The 15,622-nt window shown below is 41.8% G+C and overlaps 1 protein-coding gene and 3 non-coding genes across 4 annotated transcripts; all 4 read right to left on the bottom strand.

Annotated features, from left to right (window-relative positions):
- Nucleotides 1-2,150: 2,150 nt before the first annotated feature.
- On the bottom strand, nucleotides 2,151-14,798 carry RPS3A (ribosomal protein S3A). Its single transcript, XM_073642523.1, has 6 exons — nucleotides 14,643-14,798; nucleotides 13,344-13,447; nucleotides 10,873-11,060; nucleotides 8,958-9,166; nucleotides 6,636-6,745; nucleotides 2,151-2,324 (listed from the first exon to the last, which is right to left on the bottom strand). Exons 1-6 carry the CDS (start codon nucleotides 14,702-14,704, stop codon nucleotides 2,203-2,205), a joined length of 795 nt encoding a protein of 264 aa, XP_073498624.1. The 5' UTR covers nucleotides 14,705-14,798; the 3' UTR covers nucleotides 2,151-2,202.
- LOC141174868 (small nucleolar RNA SNORD73) lies at nucleotides 8,845-8,916 on the bottom strand. Its single transcript, XR_012252991.1, has one exon. It is a non-coding gene; the product is annotated as a small nucleolar RNA SNORD73 (small nucleolar RNA).
- On the bottom strand, nucleotides 9,601-9,672 carry LOC141174857 (small nucleolar RNA SNORD73). Its single transcript, XR_012252990.1, has one exon. It is a non-coding gene; the product is annotated as a small nucleolar RNA SNORD73 (small nucleolar RNA).
- LOC141174879 (small nucleolar RNA SNORD73) lies at nucleotides 11,139-11,207 on the bottom strand. The gene has a single exon (XR_012252992.1). It is a non-coding gene; the product is annotated as a small nucleolar RNA SNORD73 (small nucleolar RNA).
- Nucleotides 14,799-15,622: the final 824 nt, after the last annotated feature.

Here is a 15,622-nt window from a genome sequence, read left to right as displayed (position 1 = left end):
GTGTGTGATTATACCTGACACATCTGCAGGCTCCTCTCACTGCAGAGGTGTGTGTGTGTGATTATACCTGACACATCTGCAGGTTCCTCTCACTGCAGAGGTGTGTGTGATTATACCTGACACATCTGCAGGTTCCTCTCACTGCAGAGGTGTGTGTGTGATTATACCTGACACATCTGCAGGTTCCTCTCACTGCAGAGGTGTGTGTGTGTGATTATACCTGACACATCTGCAGGTTCCTCTCACTGCAGAGGTGTGTGTGTGTGATTATACCTGACACATCTGCAGGTTCCTCTCACTGCAGAGGTGTGTGTGATTATACCTGACACATCTGCAGGTTCCTCTCACTGCAGAGGTGTGTGTGTGATTATACCTGACACATCTGCAGGCTCCTCTATCTGCAGAGCTGTGTGTGATTATACCTGACAGCTGCAGGTTCAGCTCAGCTTCCATCTCACAGGCAGCAAGGACTGCAATACAGCAGAGCTGTAAGAGATGCAGCAAACGTATTTGTAAGTAGACAAAGTTTTCTTCTGTTCAGTGTTAGTTACATGTCTCACACTGGTAATGTCCCCTTTCATTTACAATAATCTCTGGCGGCAAATACACATTTAGAAAATGCAAATTTCTCTGGAACTAGATATAACACCACAGATCAATGTCTTTTTAATTTTCTTGACTTGCATACCTCTATACACAGCTTAGGAGGGCTGATCCAGTGACAGATTTCCTTTAATTGTAAAAATGTGTAGTAATTAAAAATAAGCCATTGATGTAGACACAAATTTGATATCCATTTGAAAGCCATTGTAACTTTCATGACAGCTGCTAAGTAGCACACTGTCAAAGCACATTAAGCATTGTTGTATTAGTGTTTGCACAGAGTTAAATGCAATAAGGCATGTTTCACACGTCCTAATATTTCAAGTACTGGAAAAACCCATGCCAGAGATATCCAAGTCAGGGTGCACCTGTGTGGCACCCACGTGCCGCTTCAAAATCAGACACACCAGCGCCTGGGAATCAATGTACAGTTAGCGCTGTTCCCAAGCGCCGGGTGATGAACGCTGCCCTCATCATTGTCCCCTGCTGGCGCTGCGATCAGCACCAGCAGGTGACTATGATAAGTGTAGTAGTCTGCACCTGTTGTCTCCAACTGTAAAAATAATAAAATAAAAGAATCCTTATACTCACCTGTCCTATTTTATTCTCATCTTTTACAGTTGGAGCCAGCAGGAGCAGACTACTACACTTATTGTCCCCTGCTGGTGCTGATCGCAGCACAAGGAACAATGATGAAGGCAGCGTTCATTACCCACAACTTGGGAACAGCGCTGTTTCCCAAGCGCCGGTACGTGTCACACAGATGGGAAGGGGGGGGGGGGGGGGGGGACGACGACGACGACGACAACATGTCAACGCGTTTTGCCTACAGACACGGTCTGTGACAACACACTGACATGTGCACAGACCCATTCATTTGAATGGGTCTACGTGTGTCAGTGTCTCCAGTACGTGTGGAAACGAACGCCACACGTACTCGAAACACTGACGTCAGAAAGACCTTAAAATAGTATTTAAAAAAATAAATAACCCCCCTCAATCCTTTTCAACACATTTCTTTTGTAATGTTAAGAATATGTTTGAATAAGTTAATTCAAGGTTAGAAAAACATAACTGCATTCTTCTAAAAACTGAACTTTTTTCTAACTCTGGAATATCTTAAAAGGTTCAAAACCTGAACCAATAACCACTTTCGTGGATAGGAAGACTAATGTTACTTATAAAAGCACTCTAAAGACATTGGCTCCTTTGGTCCAGGGCTGTAGAGTCAGTAAGCCAAACCTCCGACTCCCTCATAAATGGCTCATGTTTAAGGGATAAATTTACCGTAGCACAGATTCATCTCAGCTAAAAGTCTAGACCCTTAGATCAGGAATAGGACATTTCATAACGTTCCCAAATTCTATTATATATCTTAGGCGTTGGAGTCGGTCCATTTTATACTGTCTAAGACTACACAGCCCTGCTTTGGTCCTCATATTTGTGTTGAGGCCACCGCAAGACAATGATGGTATCTATAGGATATGTACCTGTCTGTACTGAGGGAACCCTTTGAGCAATTGTCCATAGCACACAAATAAGACACATTATATAGAACAGTTTGTTTATTTCTTTGCAGGCTTCTTCAAATCAAGCATCTCAGACAGACTCCTGCACAGGAGGCTCATATCCATCAGCCCGGTCAACTTTAGCGCCTGTGTCATCCCCGGAAGGCTTTCCTGTACCACTGCCCTCTCCATGGAGCTCCATAAGTTTACCCACTGCAAAAAGGAGAACAAACTATTAACTTTTGTTTGTTAATGTCTTCTTCGTATACTCCATAACAGAAGACCGCAAAGATAAAAAAAAAACCAGTAACTAAACAAGAAAGAACAGCCATAGCTTCTCTAGATATACCCTGGAAAAGAGAATAGAGAAGAGGTAATACTTATAAAAGGGATGAAGAACCAAAATATAAAAGCCATGTTTTAAACTTGCCAAGAAATCCCCAAGTAGAAGACATTATCTAAACCCTTTTAGTCCAGGTCATTTTCCATTTGTGAGCTTTTTGGGTTATTTCAGCCCCTTCTTTCAGAACACAAAAATACAGTATAGTCCTATGAAAGTTTTTTTTTTTTTTGCGGGCCAAATTATATTTTTGAATGACACCATTCAATGTACTGAAAAGTGGGGAGGGGGGAATCCAAGTTGGGTGATTTTTTTCCTAGAGGGAAGTGGGTCAATGTCCAGTAAATATGGCCTAACACGATTCTTCAGGTCAGTACTATTATGGCAATACCAAACAAATAATTTTTTTAACTAAAAATATAAAAGCTCAGCTTTGCAAAACAATCCAAAAAAAAAAAAAAAAAAAAAAAAAAGGATTGCTTTGTGACCTGTAAGCCTATGGTCACAAGTATTTGGTGAGGATTGTTTTTTTCAAATTCAAAGTTTATTGAAGAAAAATGTTTTTTTTTCTAACAAGATAACAGGGAAACAGAAAAACACAAAATAATGACCAATGGAAATACGACCAATTACACTGTAGGCCTTCAAGTAAGGGAAAAAAAACAATCCCATAAAAGGCCATGTAATACATCTGCAAATTGGACAGCAGACTAACAAGGAAAAAAGACATAGGAAAGTAGACCAGAAGAAAGGAAAGGAGTAACAATAGGGCACAAAAAATAGAAGATAAGAGGGGGGCCCCCTAGTTGAGAGCGAAATTCAGAAGTATTTGGTGACTTTTTGATGCATCTTATTAGGTAAACTAGATTTGCACATTTTTAATTGCGTGTGAGTGCATTTTTATTACATGCGTTGTTTTTAACATGCTTTTGACTCTTGGTATGTCACGTTTTAAATTAAACTGCTGTGTTTTTGATACTTCCTTGTATTTGGCTTTGACAAAACTTTACTGATTGTAATGTGCACATTATATATATTTTTAGTGCATTTCTGCAGTGGAAACACACTAAACACGTGTGCCTTTAACCTGCAGATTTCCACATCTAATGCAAGTCTAAGGGGAAAATCCACACAGAAAACTCAGCGTATCCGCAAGAGAAATTGATAAGTCTTGGATTTGAACCACGCACCGCAGCACAATTTACACACCGTTGAAGAAGCGCAGTGTGCATGAGATTTCTATAAATCTGTAAAGAGCTGTGTTTGTTATGCAGCACCAAAAATGCATCGTGGGAACTTAACCTTACACTTATTTTTCTATCAATTGGAGTTGTTAGTTATGTGGAGAACTTGTTTTTATACATACAATTTTGAGGTACATGTAACTTTTTTCCCCTTTTTATTGCACTCTTTTTTTCTTTTAGGTAGATGCCCAAAAATGCAATAAACAGACCGAAAAATGACAGTTTGGCCATTTCAATTTTCCTTACAACATTTACCTCAAGGGTAATTACATTTATATTTGTAATCAGAATTTCCTGGATGCGGTGATACTGGATAGGTTTCTTTTTTAATTTCTTTACTTTTGAATAAGGAGTAAAATGTAGTCTAAGGGGTAAAGTTTCTCCTTATGGAGAGAGACACACCAGCTCTGGCACGTCAAGGCAAGGAGGCTTATTCACCGTGCAATGCTCCTCTGGGAAATGGCGAATAAGCCTCCTTACCTTGACGTGCCAGAGCTGGTGTCGCTCTCCATAAGGAGAAACGTTACCCCTTAGACCTCAGTCCAGAGCCTCTCACCCAGCCAAATCAGACCTCATACTTTGCACTGACGAGGGCCAACAGCCCGAAACACCACGTCTGCAAATTGAGATTCTGATTTGACTTTTATCCTAAGTCATATTGCACGACTCGTTAAAGGGTTGATTGTGACTTGTAGGATTGCTGCTTCCAATGGGTGGCGCTATAGAGTACAAGTCCTCTTTTTCTCTTAAGAGGCAATTTGCAGAGTAAAATGTAAACATTTTTACAGCATTTTTCCTAGGGAGTTTGAAATGCACACTGCAATACTTCAGCATATAGGAATAGCACTGGTTTTCATCACTACTTGGAGCCTTATAAGAACACAAGTATGGCAGCTACAAGAGCCTTCAGTAGACCACAAACTACCAGGACAACCCATGGATATAGTGTTTCAGGTTGGACAGGATAGGGTTGCTTCAGCAGCACACGCACAAAAGCAACAGAACCATTTAATTACCATTATCAGATTGATAGCAGCATCTACATGGTTCCATGGTCACCAGAGCTATACAACCGTTGGCATTTAATTGGGGCTCCTGAGGCTGATCCCTGACATACAAGTACATCCACAGTAACCGTACTAGAGGAGGCTTTTTTTAACCCAAAACAATTTAATTTGCCTCTACTCTTACCCCATTTCATTTTTAAACAAACCCCCAAGGTCCAGAGTCTGTTTCCATGTGACCACAGGGTGAGGGACATTTACTTTAAATGTGCCAGAACTCTCCTGATTGGAGACAAAACCTGACTCTGTTAAACACTTGGCGCCTCACTGAACAATACGCATTAATTCTTGGAATTCATAACGGTTTATGGCTATTACTCTCACAGTGACTGTTCTTTATTTTTGGCATAGTTAGTGCCTTCTGATTGTACAGCTTTGTTTCTTTTATAAATCAATAAAGATAAATAAAAAAACAAACAAAACACATGCTTGATTCAGTAGAAGGGCTTGTGGCTCAAAATTCAGCAAGTTTGCCAAATAGGCGCAAAGAGCCATCCAATAGGTGTTGCAAAATAGGAATACAATAGTAACTAAATTATGGTTGACAAGATGAGGAAAAGCAGATATTTTATATCAGTCAGAGCTCTAAAGCAAATGCTTAATTTTACCCCGAATTTAAATATATAAATATCACCATGGAGTAAGCTACAAGTGTATTAGGTATTAGCTGAATTAATGACTCCCAGTAAAAAGAAAATTGGCCTCTAGAGTTATATTGAAAAGAAAGGGGGTAACTACACCACTCTTTGCTATGCAAAAAGCACAGACCGCACCATAGTGTTCATCCACTCTACATGCGCATTTCTTATGATGAGCAGCGAGTTGGAATATATTCTGGGAAAAGACTCTTTACAGGAAATCTTCAGTCGCCCTAAGGCTACGTTCACATGTCATGTATTTGCTGCAGACAAAACCTGTTCACTTGGCAGTAAATAAGCGGCTTAAAAAAACAGTTGTTTTTGTTTGCTGCGTTTTTATTGTCTCTTGTGCTGATAAAGTTTAGTGGCCCAAGAAAAACCATGACCCAACTTCCACAGGCTTTAGCACCAAACGCAGCGAAACCGGATACCTGCATTTTTTTTTACAATTACCCATGGCTTTTTATGGGTGAAAAATTGCTGAAAAGTGGCATGCTGCAGTTTTCCAAATTGATCAGGAAAAAAAAAAAAAAACAACGCGTGTGCATGACATTTATGAAATCTCATAGCTTTTGCAGGTACTATAAATGCAGCTTAAAATTTGCATAAAAAAAACACAACAAAAATGCAACATGTGAACATAGCCTAAAAGGCGCTTTCCCACCAGACACTGAAGGCATACACGTAGGATGTCAAATGTCCAATTATCGGGGAATTTGCATGTGTTATAATTAAACTTGCCATTTGTACAAAACAAAAAAAAAATAAATAAAAATCCAAAACACCCTTTATTCACATTATTCAGTCACCTATGGTATTAGATTCAAAGAGATAAAGGTATCCATTTTAGCTCAAAGCAGGAATTTGAAGGGTTATTCCCAAAAGAAGGCAAGTTATTTCTTATGCATGGGTTGGGAATAACTTGCTTATCACTGGGGATCCAACCACTAGGAGCCCTGGGAATTGAGAGTTGGAGCGGAGTTGTGCAGTGCATGTTTGACCTCAACTTTATTCATCATCTATGGGACTGTCAGAAACAGTCAAGCACCCTATAGACCATGAATGGAGCAGAGGCCGCATATGAGCAGCTCTGCTTCATTCAGGAAGGCTCTCCAGAGCCCAGTTTCCAACCACTAGGACCCCCAGTGATCAGCAAATTATACATCTTTTAAGGATAAGGAATAACTTGCTTTTTCTTTCAGAATAACCCTTTAAGCATTAGTAAATTACCAACTTACGCTCAAATTTTGGTTTCTTCAACATCTTGACTTTGCGAACATAGACATCATGGAGGGGATAGATAGACTGGCAGGCCTTTTCAATGTCTTTGCCTATGCTGTCTGGGATCCTAAAATAAAAGCAAAATGAGTACAACATTTTGTTACTTCAAAAGAAATATAGCAGAAAAAAAATAAAAGCAATAACAAACTGAAAACAAGTCCAAGTAATTCAGGAGGGTGAACAAAATCTCTGCTGAGAAAAATGCAATAGTTACCATACACAGACGACAATGAAAGAAGTTTCTGCCCCCAAGTCAGGAAAAATTCAAAAGCAGCTATAAAATAAAAAACAATAGCACCTACATGTGACGTAAATGAAGCTTTTAAAAGAAAAAAACGGACTAGTCCGCTGCAAAATTCGGGATTTTGCTACATATTTTATTGTTTGATTTGCAAAAAAGTAACAATTTTAATCAGATCAATTCATGAGCAGATATTTTACACATCCACTGTATGAGGTTTTGTACAGTCACACCCCATTATCAATCTTGAAAATTCAAACAGAATACCCATCTCCACTGTATGACCATAATTGTTGGACCAACCATTTAAGGTTAAAACGGTAGAGATCGTTTTGAATACAGGATCAAACACACTCACCCGCTCTAGCGAAGGATGCACTAGTGTTAACCGACAGAAAAGATAGGCCTGTAATGGTGCGGTTTCAGGTACCTAAACACTGCAGCCATCATGGGACACGTCAGATTGGCTGATGTCATCCGATGTGTCCATGATATACAGTTACAGTCACCTGACTACTGCAGCCAATCACAGCCCCAGAGAACAGGATGTCACAGGTTCCATTATCGACAAAACACTACGACGGCCTGTGTTGGATCCATGAGGATTAGTGCGGGTAATTAAGCCTGACTTATGGTTTTAAAAACATACCTACCATTTAAACAATTATTGTAGATTCTGTGTCCATGTGTATGCTCATTCTTTGCTCCATTTAAAGTGTATGGCCCTGCTGACAATGGCTGAGGTCCATACTCACAGATCTGTGCCATAGATTTTGAATGGGGCACTGGGATACATGTTCCACCACCACTGCATTCTATCCGGGGAGACTATCTCAGCAATTACCTTCATGAAAGCACTATAAAAGTATCTTCAGCATGCCACAATAAAAACTGATCTCTATTAATAGGACTGCACTCTAGCAGAAAACTTTGGTGTTTGTTATACAAGGAAAAAAAACACATGCGCAAAATTTATCGTTTAAGTTGCAGAATACCCCATGGAATTCAGTCCCTAAGCCCTTTCAAACAAACCCCAACAAACCTCAACAGTAAGAATCAGTCTTGCATGTACCAAATTGAAGTACTTACACACTGAGCCATGCATTTTCACTTTACTAGACACATACCAGCACACTGCTCAACAAAGCAGCAGGCCAAGAAGCCCCATTTGCACAGCGCACAAAAGACTTGACATGTGGAGGTTGGCCAAGAAATTGTGTTGCAAAGGCAATTCACTCACAATCATTGCTCCTCCAGATGTCCCTATAGGCTTCTTTAGTCCTCTGCTGCTGATCACTTGCCACCTACCCAAATGACTACTGAAGCTAATCATTGGCGTCATCAGAGATCGATCGGTGTGGGTCCTAGCGGTTGGGTTCCCACTGATCAAGAAGTTATCAGCTGTCCATTCCTTGTTTTCATTAGAAAACAGTTTACGGTCCCCATACAAATTAGATGAAAATGGGCAGACATTGTTCAGAATACATCTGAGACTATATAATATAATATAATATAATATAATATATATATATATATATATATATATATATCTCTTAATGTTTGTTGTGTTGAAAAGAAAGATTGTTAGTCTCACTGAACCACTTAACGGGTATTCACTATGGTCAAAATTTTAATCAGGGCTTTCTTGGGTAACACGGCTTTTTGGCATCTCAGAATCTAGTCTAAAATACAGCAAGACCAGCACAGCAGTTTTCGTTTTTTTTTTGCAAATAAGCAATAAATTCTTCCCATTCTGATAACCGAGCACTGATTGTGTCAAAAAGCAACCTGGTGCCTACAAAGAAAAAGAAGAAATGGCAACTACAAATGGCCACTGACAGCATGGATTATATGTACAGGTAAAAGTTTCTTTTACAGGAAGGCTCTAAAACAAAGTACAGAATTACTCGTGGAATCAAAGTGGGAAACTCAGAATGATCTCAAAATAATAATCACAGATTGTCAATTGGGATCAAAACAAGTTGTCATCACTTTTAAAGTCACAGCTGGGAGTTAGAATTTAGCTCAAGAAACTTACAGTTTGTTAACAACTTCCTTCAGGTCATTTGTCTGCACTTCCCGGGTCATGATTTCCATCATCTTCTTACGAATTTGACGAACTTGTTGGTGCTGAGCGTAGGAAGTCTTTCTGACCTGATTGTTGCGCTTCTTTGTGAATCCAACACAGAAGAGACGGAGAAGGTAGCCATCTGTAGTCTTCACATCAACATGTGCTTCAATCATGGTCTGTAGAGGACAACATACCCATAGTCTTCATTTAATGTCACTATGCACTAGACACATACCCACTCAATCTGATGGCTCACAACTTTGCCAGGTCAGATCTGCTCTTAATTTAATTTCCTTGCTACTTAAATGTTTTAAGGCCTTCATAAATGAGTTGAACGCTTATGACAAGTTAGACCATAAATGTCTGACAGATGAAGGTCAGAGTGAATAAAACATGGTTTCATTCACTTCTAAAGGAGCTCAAAAAGTGAGCACAGCGAGACAGGGCCATGTCCGAGATGGGTGTAGGTACCAGAGTTGGGACATTAATGGCCTACCTAGCCTGTGGACTTCCAGAGATGAGAACACCTTATTAGTATCACAATGTACACTTTAGGTCATATTTGCTATCCACAACTAAAAAACGAAGTAGAACTCCTCATATACAAGGGAACATCAGAACGATCTCAAGGTGGTAATCACTGCCCATCATTTGGGACCGAAACAGTTTGTCATCATTTGTTCCCAAATAATCTGTTATCAAATATTTTTGACCACTGCAGCAGATCATTCCTACAGCCAGTAATTGGCAATGGCATTACATATGGAAATCTGGGGAACTAGTAAGGTAATGCAGCATTGAGGCATTATACTTTATATATTCTGAGCATTGTAGCAGGAAAAAAAAGCACTCCCCGGCAACACCTTTAGGCTGTGTTCACACGATGCGTATTTCATGCGTTTCCGCGGCGTTTTTGCAGTTGCGGAAACGCCACGGAAACGCATGAAAAACGCATGGTAGAAGGGCAGCAATGTTCCCCAATGGAAATCCGCATGTGCTGTGCCCATGATGCGGATTTTTCCGCAGCGTTAACGCTGCGGTCAAAAATCCGCAGCATGTCAATTAATTTTGCGGAAACGCGGCGATTTCGCCGCCATTGACTTGCATTAGAACGCGCCAATTCCGCAAGACAGCATTTGTACTTGCGTAATTGGTGCGTTCTAATGTGCGGATGGTACCCGGGTGTGGAGGAGAGGAGAGTCTCATCCACACCCAGGTACCATTAAAAAAGCTGTAAAAAGAAGAATAAAATAAAAAATAAATGTATTCTTACCTTCTGTCGGCCCGCGCAGCGCTCCTGCTTGGTTCCCGGCACTTGCAGTGAGTTGTAGGACCTGCGGTGACGTCAGAGTCATGTGACGGGTCACGTGACGCTGACGTCGGCAGGTCTTTCAATTCAAAGTTGCCGGCAGCCGGGAGAACGGACTGAGCAGGACAGCGCGGGCCATCGGAGGTAAGTATATACACTCTCTCGGGTCACACTGTATAAATCCATGCTGTTTGCATGGATTTATATAGTGTGACCTAGTTATCAAGCACTTTCCAGGTGATGCTAACATCGCCTGGAAAGCGCTTGTCAATCTGCATGCGGAAACGCATGTGAATCTGCATGTGGATCCGCATGTATTCTGCAGGAAAAACGCATGCACAATCTGCATGCGTTTTTTCTGCCAGGGAGATGCAGAAATGATGCAGAAATTTTCTGCTTCATTTCTGCATCGTGTGCACATACCCTTAAAATAAATATGGGGAAAAAAAACCACTGCAAAAAGATCAGAACGCAAGATCAGAAAAACAACAGTAGGGTATCAGACAACAAAATGAAATCCAGCACAATGCACAAGCTAGATAATTCTATTGTAAGCCACAGGGAAGCACATACCTGCCATTTCTTGACCATTGAGCACATCTTGTCTCTTGTCAGATCCATGCCGTGGAAGTTGGTGAGACAGTTCTTGCCCTGTACATCCTCTGTAATCAGCTTGAATTTACGGAAGGCTACTTCATCGTTCTGCAGGTCAGCCAGGCTCACCTCAAACACGCGGCCCTTCAGTCCATCAGAGGCGATTTCTGTTTTGAGAAACATATAGGAAATACTGAGCACTTTCTGAGAGGAACCCATTCAATTATTTCTTAGAAGAAATGGGAAAAGTCAGAACGATCTCAAGGAGGTAATCATAGAAATCATTTGGGACCAAAACACTGTCATCATTCACTCCCATTTCTACAAAGGAAAGGTCATGTAAAATACAGACGGTATGTAAATAGTGTACGTGAATCTATAAATCTGAGTATTATCACTGAAGCCAAACTAACCAAATAATGAAAGAATAGTCATCTGAGGCTGCACAACATATAGTTCTGTACACTGCAAAATGTCCATCAATAACCTAAATATTACTGTTACAGGACGTAGGTACAATTAGAGAAAATGAACAGAATTGTCAGTAATTTAGAGAAAAAAAAAAAAAAAGGACAAAATTAGGTCCTCATTCACATCTACACTGCCAATTCTAGTTCTCTTCAATCGTGGCAGTAGAAAAATTAAAAAGTGCTGGATCAGTCACAAGACCGAATCCTCGACCTCATACAAGGGGCTGTAATATTTTTTTTTTTTTACTCAAAATAAATATTACTTCACTATTTTTGCCATTAAGGAGGTATTCTCGAGTTTAAAAGTTATTCCCCAGGCACAGGATAGGGGATAATTTTCTGATGGCTGCGGGACTGAACACCGTGGTCCTCAGCGATAATGGAGCGGAGGTTGATCATGTGTACTGCTGCTCCATTCATTCATTCTAATGGCAGTGCAGAAAAGCCGAGTGCAGCACTCAGGAATCTCCGCCACTTTCACTAGAATTAATGGAATAGCAATACACGATCGACCTCCGCTTCAGCCAGGCTCTTCAAAGCTCCAGTTCTCAGCATCAATGGGGGCCACAGCAGTCTGATACACAGATCGGAAACCTATCCCCTATCCCATGAATAGGGGATAACTCTCAAACACCCTTGTAAAAGTAATGGATTCTGCAAGAAAAGGCTGTGAAGCAGATGTTGATGGAAAATAATTCATTATGGTTTCTCCAAAGCAGCCTAAAAAGGCAACCACTGTAGATGGTCAAAGTCACTAAACCGCTGCAGCCAATCACAGATAACAGCGGCCTGCGCAGGTTCCGGGTGGGCGAGTATTCATTGTTACTAAAAAATAAATTTTTATAAATCAATATAAAAGCATTCTTAAAGTCTCAGCCACATCGCTGCTACTGTGGTATAAATTACATTGTCCAGCAGGGAAATCTGCTGCACCTCTGACATGGAAGAACACCAAGGGCCTGTGCACACTTAGCAGATATCGCTTTTTTCTGAGCAGATTTGTCAAACCCTGAAGGGTTTCTTGATGCCAGCATAGTCCATGAGAATCCTGAAGTCTCATGCACACATTGCTTATTCATTACTTGCAGATTTAAATCTGCAGCATGTCAATTCTTTCAGTGTAATTGCTGCAGATTTTATCCATACTGAATAGGGAAAATCTACACCAAAAAAGCAAGGAAGAATGCGGCAAAAACTTGCGTTTTTTTCCCCCGTCAATAGATGCAAAAATTTCTGAACAAAATAATTAGGGTCTGCTTCCATGAGGAGAATATGCAGCAGACGTGTGGCGACAGATCTGCATGGGGGAAAAAAAGCAGAATATAACACTATTGTAAATGAGGATTTTCTCAGCAGTGTTTTCTGAACTCAAACGAACGCTGCGAATTGGAAATCCTAAGCATATGCATTCACAACATAGATGTCACTGCTGATTACACCCTCTGCAATGCATAGAGTACTGCATGCAGCAAATCCATGCCTTTTCATCATCACAGACCTGAGCGTAAAACCAATAAGTTCCCAGAGTCTGTAGAGAGCATGTCAATACACAGATATTAAAGAAGTGGTCCATGCATGGGGCTCAAGTCTGCAATCACGCTGTTACTGCAGACTTGTGAATCTTCATAGTGAACACACTGCGCGCTGTAAGGATTCTCAAATGCCAGTACCGAAGGCGAGCACGTGATCTGCATACATGTGGTCATGTGTCGACAAAACGTGTACGGCCTGGCTCAATACAAGTGAATTGAGTGACGGACACAGCTATACGGAATGTGGCAAGGGAATTACATACTTAGTCACAAGACCGCCAGCTCCCAACACCAGAGAATCCTGACAGCGCTCACTGTGCAAACAGTGACTGCAGACTTGAACGCCAAGCCTTAGCAACCCCTTTAAACAGTCAATGATCTCTATAATAATGCAGCCCCCCTATAAACTAAACTGACAGTTCTGATGCACATTAGTACATGCACTTACTTGTTCCCTGTGTCCTCGTGACCAGAGTCTTCCCAAGATTGCGGATATTGAACATGGCAGGTGCCTTGACATCGTACCAGTCCTTCTTGGAGAAAGGGTCCACACTGGAAATACATAGAGCACAACACTTCAAATATCTGCCACTTTATTACAAGTGCCGCCATCATACACCCAGCACTGCCGGTAATATCACTATAGGACAATAGTACTAGTGCCGCCATCATACACCCAGCATTGCCGGTAATATCACTATAGGACAATAGTACTAGTGCCGCCATCATACACCCAGCACTGCCGGTAATATCACTATAGGGCAATAGTACTAGTGCCGCCATCATACACCCAGCACTGCCGGTAATATCACTATGGGGCAATAGTACTAGCGCCGCCATCATACACCCAGCACTGCCGGTAATATCACTATAGGACAATAGTACTAGTGCCGCCATCATACACCCAGCACTGCCGGTAATATCACTATAGGACAATAGTACTAGTGCCGCCATCATACACCCAGCGCTGCCGGTAATATCACTATAGGACAATAGTACTAGTGCCGCCATCATACACCCAGCACTGCCGGTAATATCACTATAGGACAATAGTACTAGTGCCGCCATCATACACCCAGCACTGCCGGTAATATCACTATGGGGCAATAGTACTAGTGCCGCCATCATACACCCAGCACTGCCGGTAATATCACTATGGGGCAATAGTACTAGTGCCGCCATCATACACCCAGCACTGCCGGTAATATCACTATAGGACAATAGTACTAGTGCCGCCATCATACACCCAGCGCTGCCGGTAATATCACTATAGGACAATAGTACTAGTGCCGCCATCATACACCCAGCACTGCCGGTAATATCACTATGGGGCAATAGTACTAGTGCCGCCATCATACACCCAGCACTGCCGGTAATATCACTATAGGACAATAGTACTAGTGCCGCCATCATACACCCAGCACTGCCGGTAATATCACTATGGGGCAATAGTACTAGTGCCGCCATCATACACCCAGCACTGCCGGTAATATCACTATGGGTCATGATTACAGTCATCAGGGGCTCACTATGGAGGGCTCTCCGCTTCTCCACACCAGGTCCACTTTCTGCTCCCGCGCCCTCATGGTGACCCGCACTCCATACAGCGCACAGCTGCCCAGCACGGAGCCGGGACAGGTACAATCCGCCTCACACCGGCGCCATCCTTTCCTTTCTAACCCTCCGCACACCACAGGACCCGGCACTGACTGTCTCCCCTCACAACCGCATCGATATTTCTACTCACATCTTCTTCTTGGCGCCCTTTTTGCCGCCTTTGGTCAGCCGCTTGTTCTTGCCGACTGCCATCTTGCCGAGCTGGGAGAGAAAGAGGAAGCGCAGGCCGCACACGCGAGATTTCACAGCGAGAGAAGAACGTCGAGCGGAAGCGGACGTGTGTACTTGTAAAGAGACGAGGGCCTCTAGTGGCCAAGCGCGTAACTGCAGGAGCGAGTCATACAGCTATCAGTGCAGGATCAATAGAAAAGGATTTTTTTTTCCATTACAAAAGTCGCAGCACAAACAGAGAATTAAAACTCCCCGATTATTGCTGCCAAGTTATTACAGAGGTTTTCTGTTCATTCATTTTTATATCAGGGTTTTTTAGGACATAAAACAACTAATATGTTTTAAAATGGGTTTCCTTCCTGGGCACAGCAGGGGCACTGGGGAGGGTGTTGACATTTTTTATTATTTTTCTTTTTCTTCCAGGAACTTTATATTCATTATTTCACATTCCTGCAGCCATATTAGCCCATGTGCCGTGCTCTATGGAGCCAGTCTGGAGGATTTCTGCCGCTCACCCTGTGACCCCGGTTCATCATTTGCACTGTTTTGGGATCTTTTTTCTTAGTCTTGTACTCGCTGATGGTTTTTTACGCCACATTCTTCACAATGGCGCTCGCACTTCATGAATTTGGCGCAAACTTAAAAAAATGCAGATCGATGCCAAATTGAAAAGTCCACTGGAAACTTCCTGCGGCCGGTGCCTGAGGGGGAGGTGCGCTCGAGAGCTGCAAACTCATTGCTTTCTATGGGGAAAAATATGCTGCAAAAACGCTGGAATGATTGACATACTGCTGATTTCACAAACCCTGAAGTTCTCAAATTCAGTCAGGAAAAAAAAACAAGCGTGTGCATGAGACGGCTGAAATGTCACAGGTTTTGCTGCTATTGCTTCTTATTTGTGTAAGGCTATGTTCACACATGTTTTTTTTTACGTCACAA

The sequence above is a fragment of the Phyllobates terribilis genome, unplaced genomic scaffold (genome assembly GCF_046119375.1).
Source record: "Phyllobates terribilis strain yellow unplaced genomic scaffold, ASM4611937v1 Scaffold_1__5_contigs__length_1240528914, whole genome shotgun sequence".
NCBI lineage: Eukaryota > Metazoa > Chordata > Amphibia > Anura > Dendrobatidae > Phyllobates > Phyllobates terribilis.
This window is presented reverse-complemented; position numbering and strand designations above follow the sequence as displayed.

Excerpts from the sequence above, each read along its gene's own strand:
- RPS3A (XM_073642523.1), bottom strand. The coding sequence starts at position 14,704 with ATGGCAGTCGGCAAGAACAAGCGGCTGACCAAAGGCGGCAAAAAGGGC. Across the intron at positions 9,167-10,872 it reads CAATGGTCAAGAAATGGCAG|ACCATGATTGAAGCACATGT; the intron begins GTATGTGCTTCC and ends TGTCCTCTACAG. Across the intron at positions 6,746-8,957 it reads AAGGAAGTTGTTAACAAACT|GATCCCAGACAGCATAGGCA; the intron begins GTAAGTTTCTTG and ends CTTTTATTTTAG.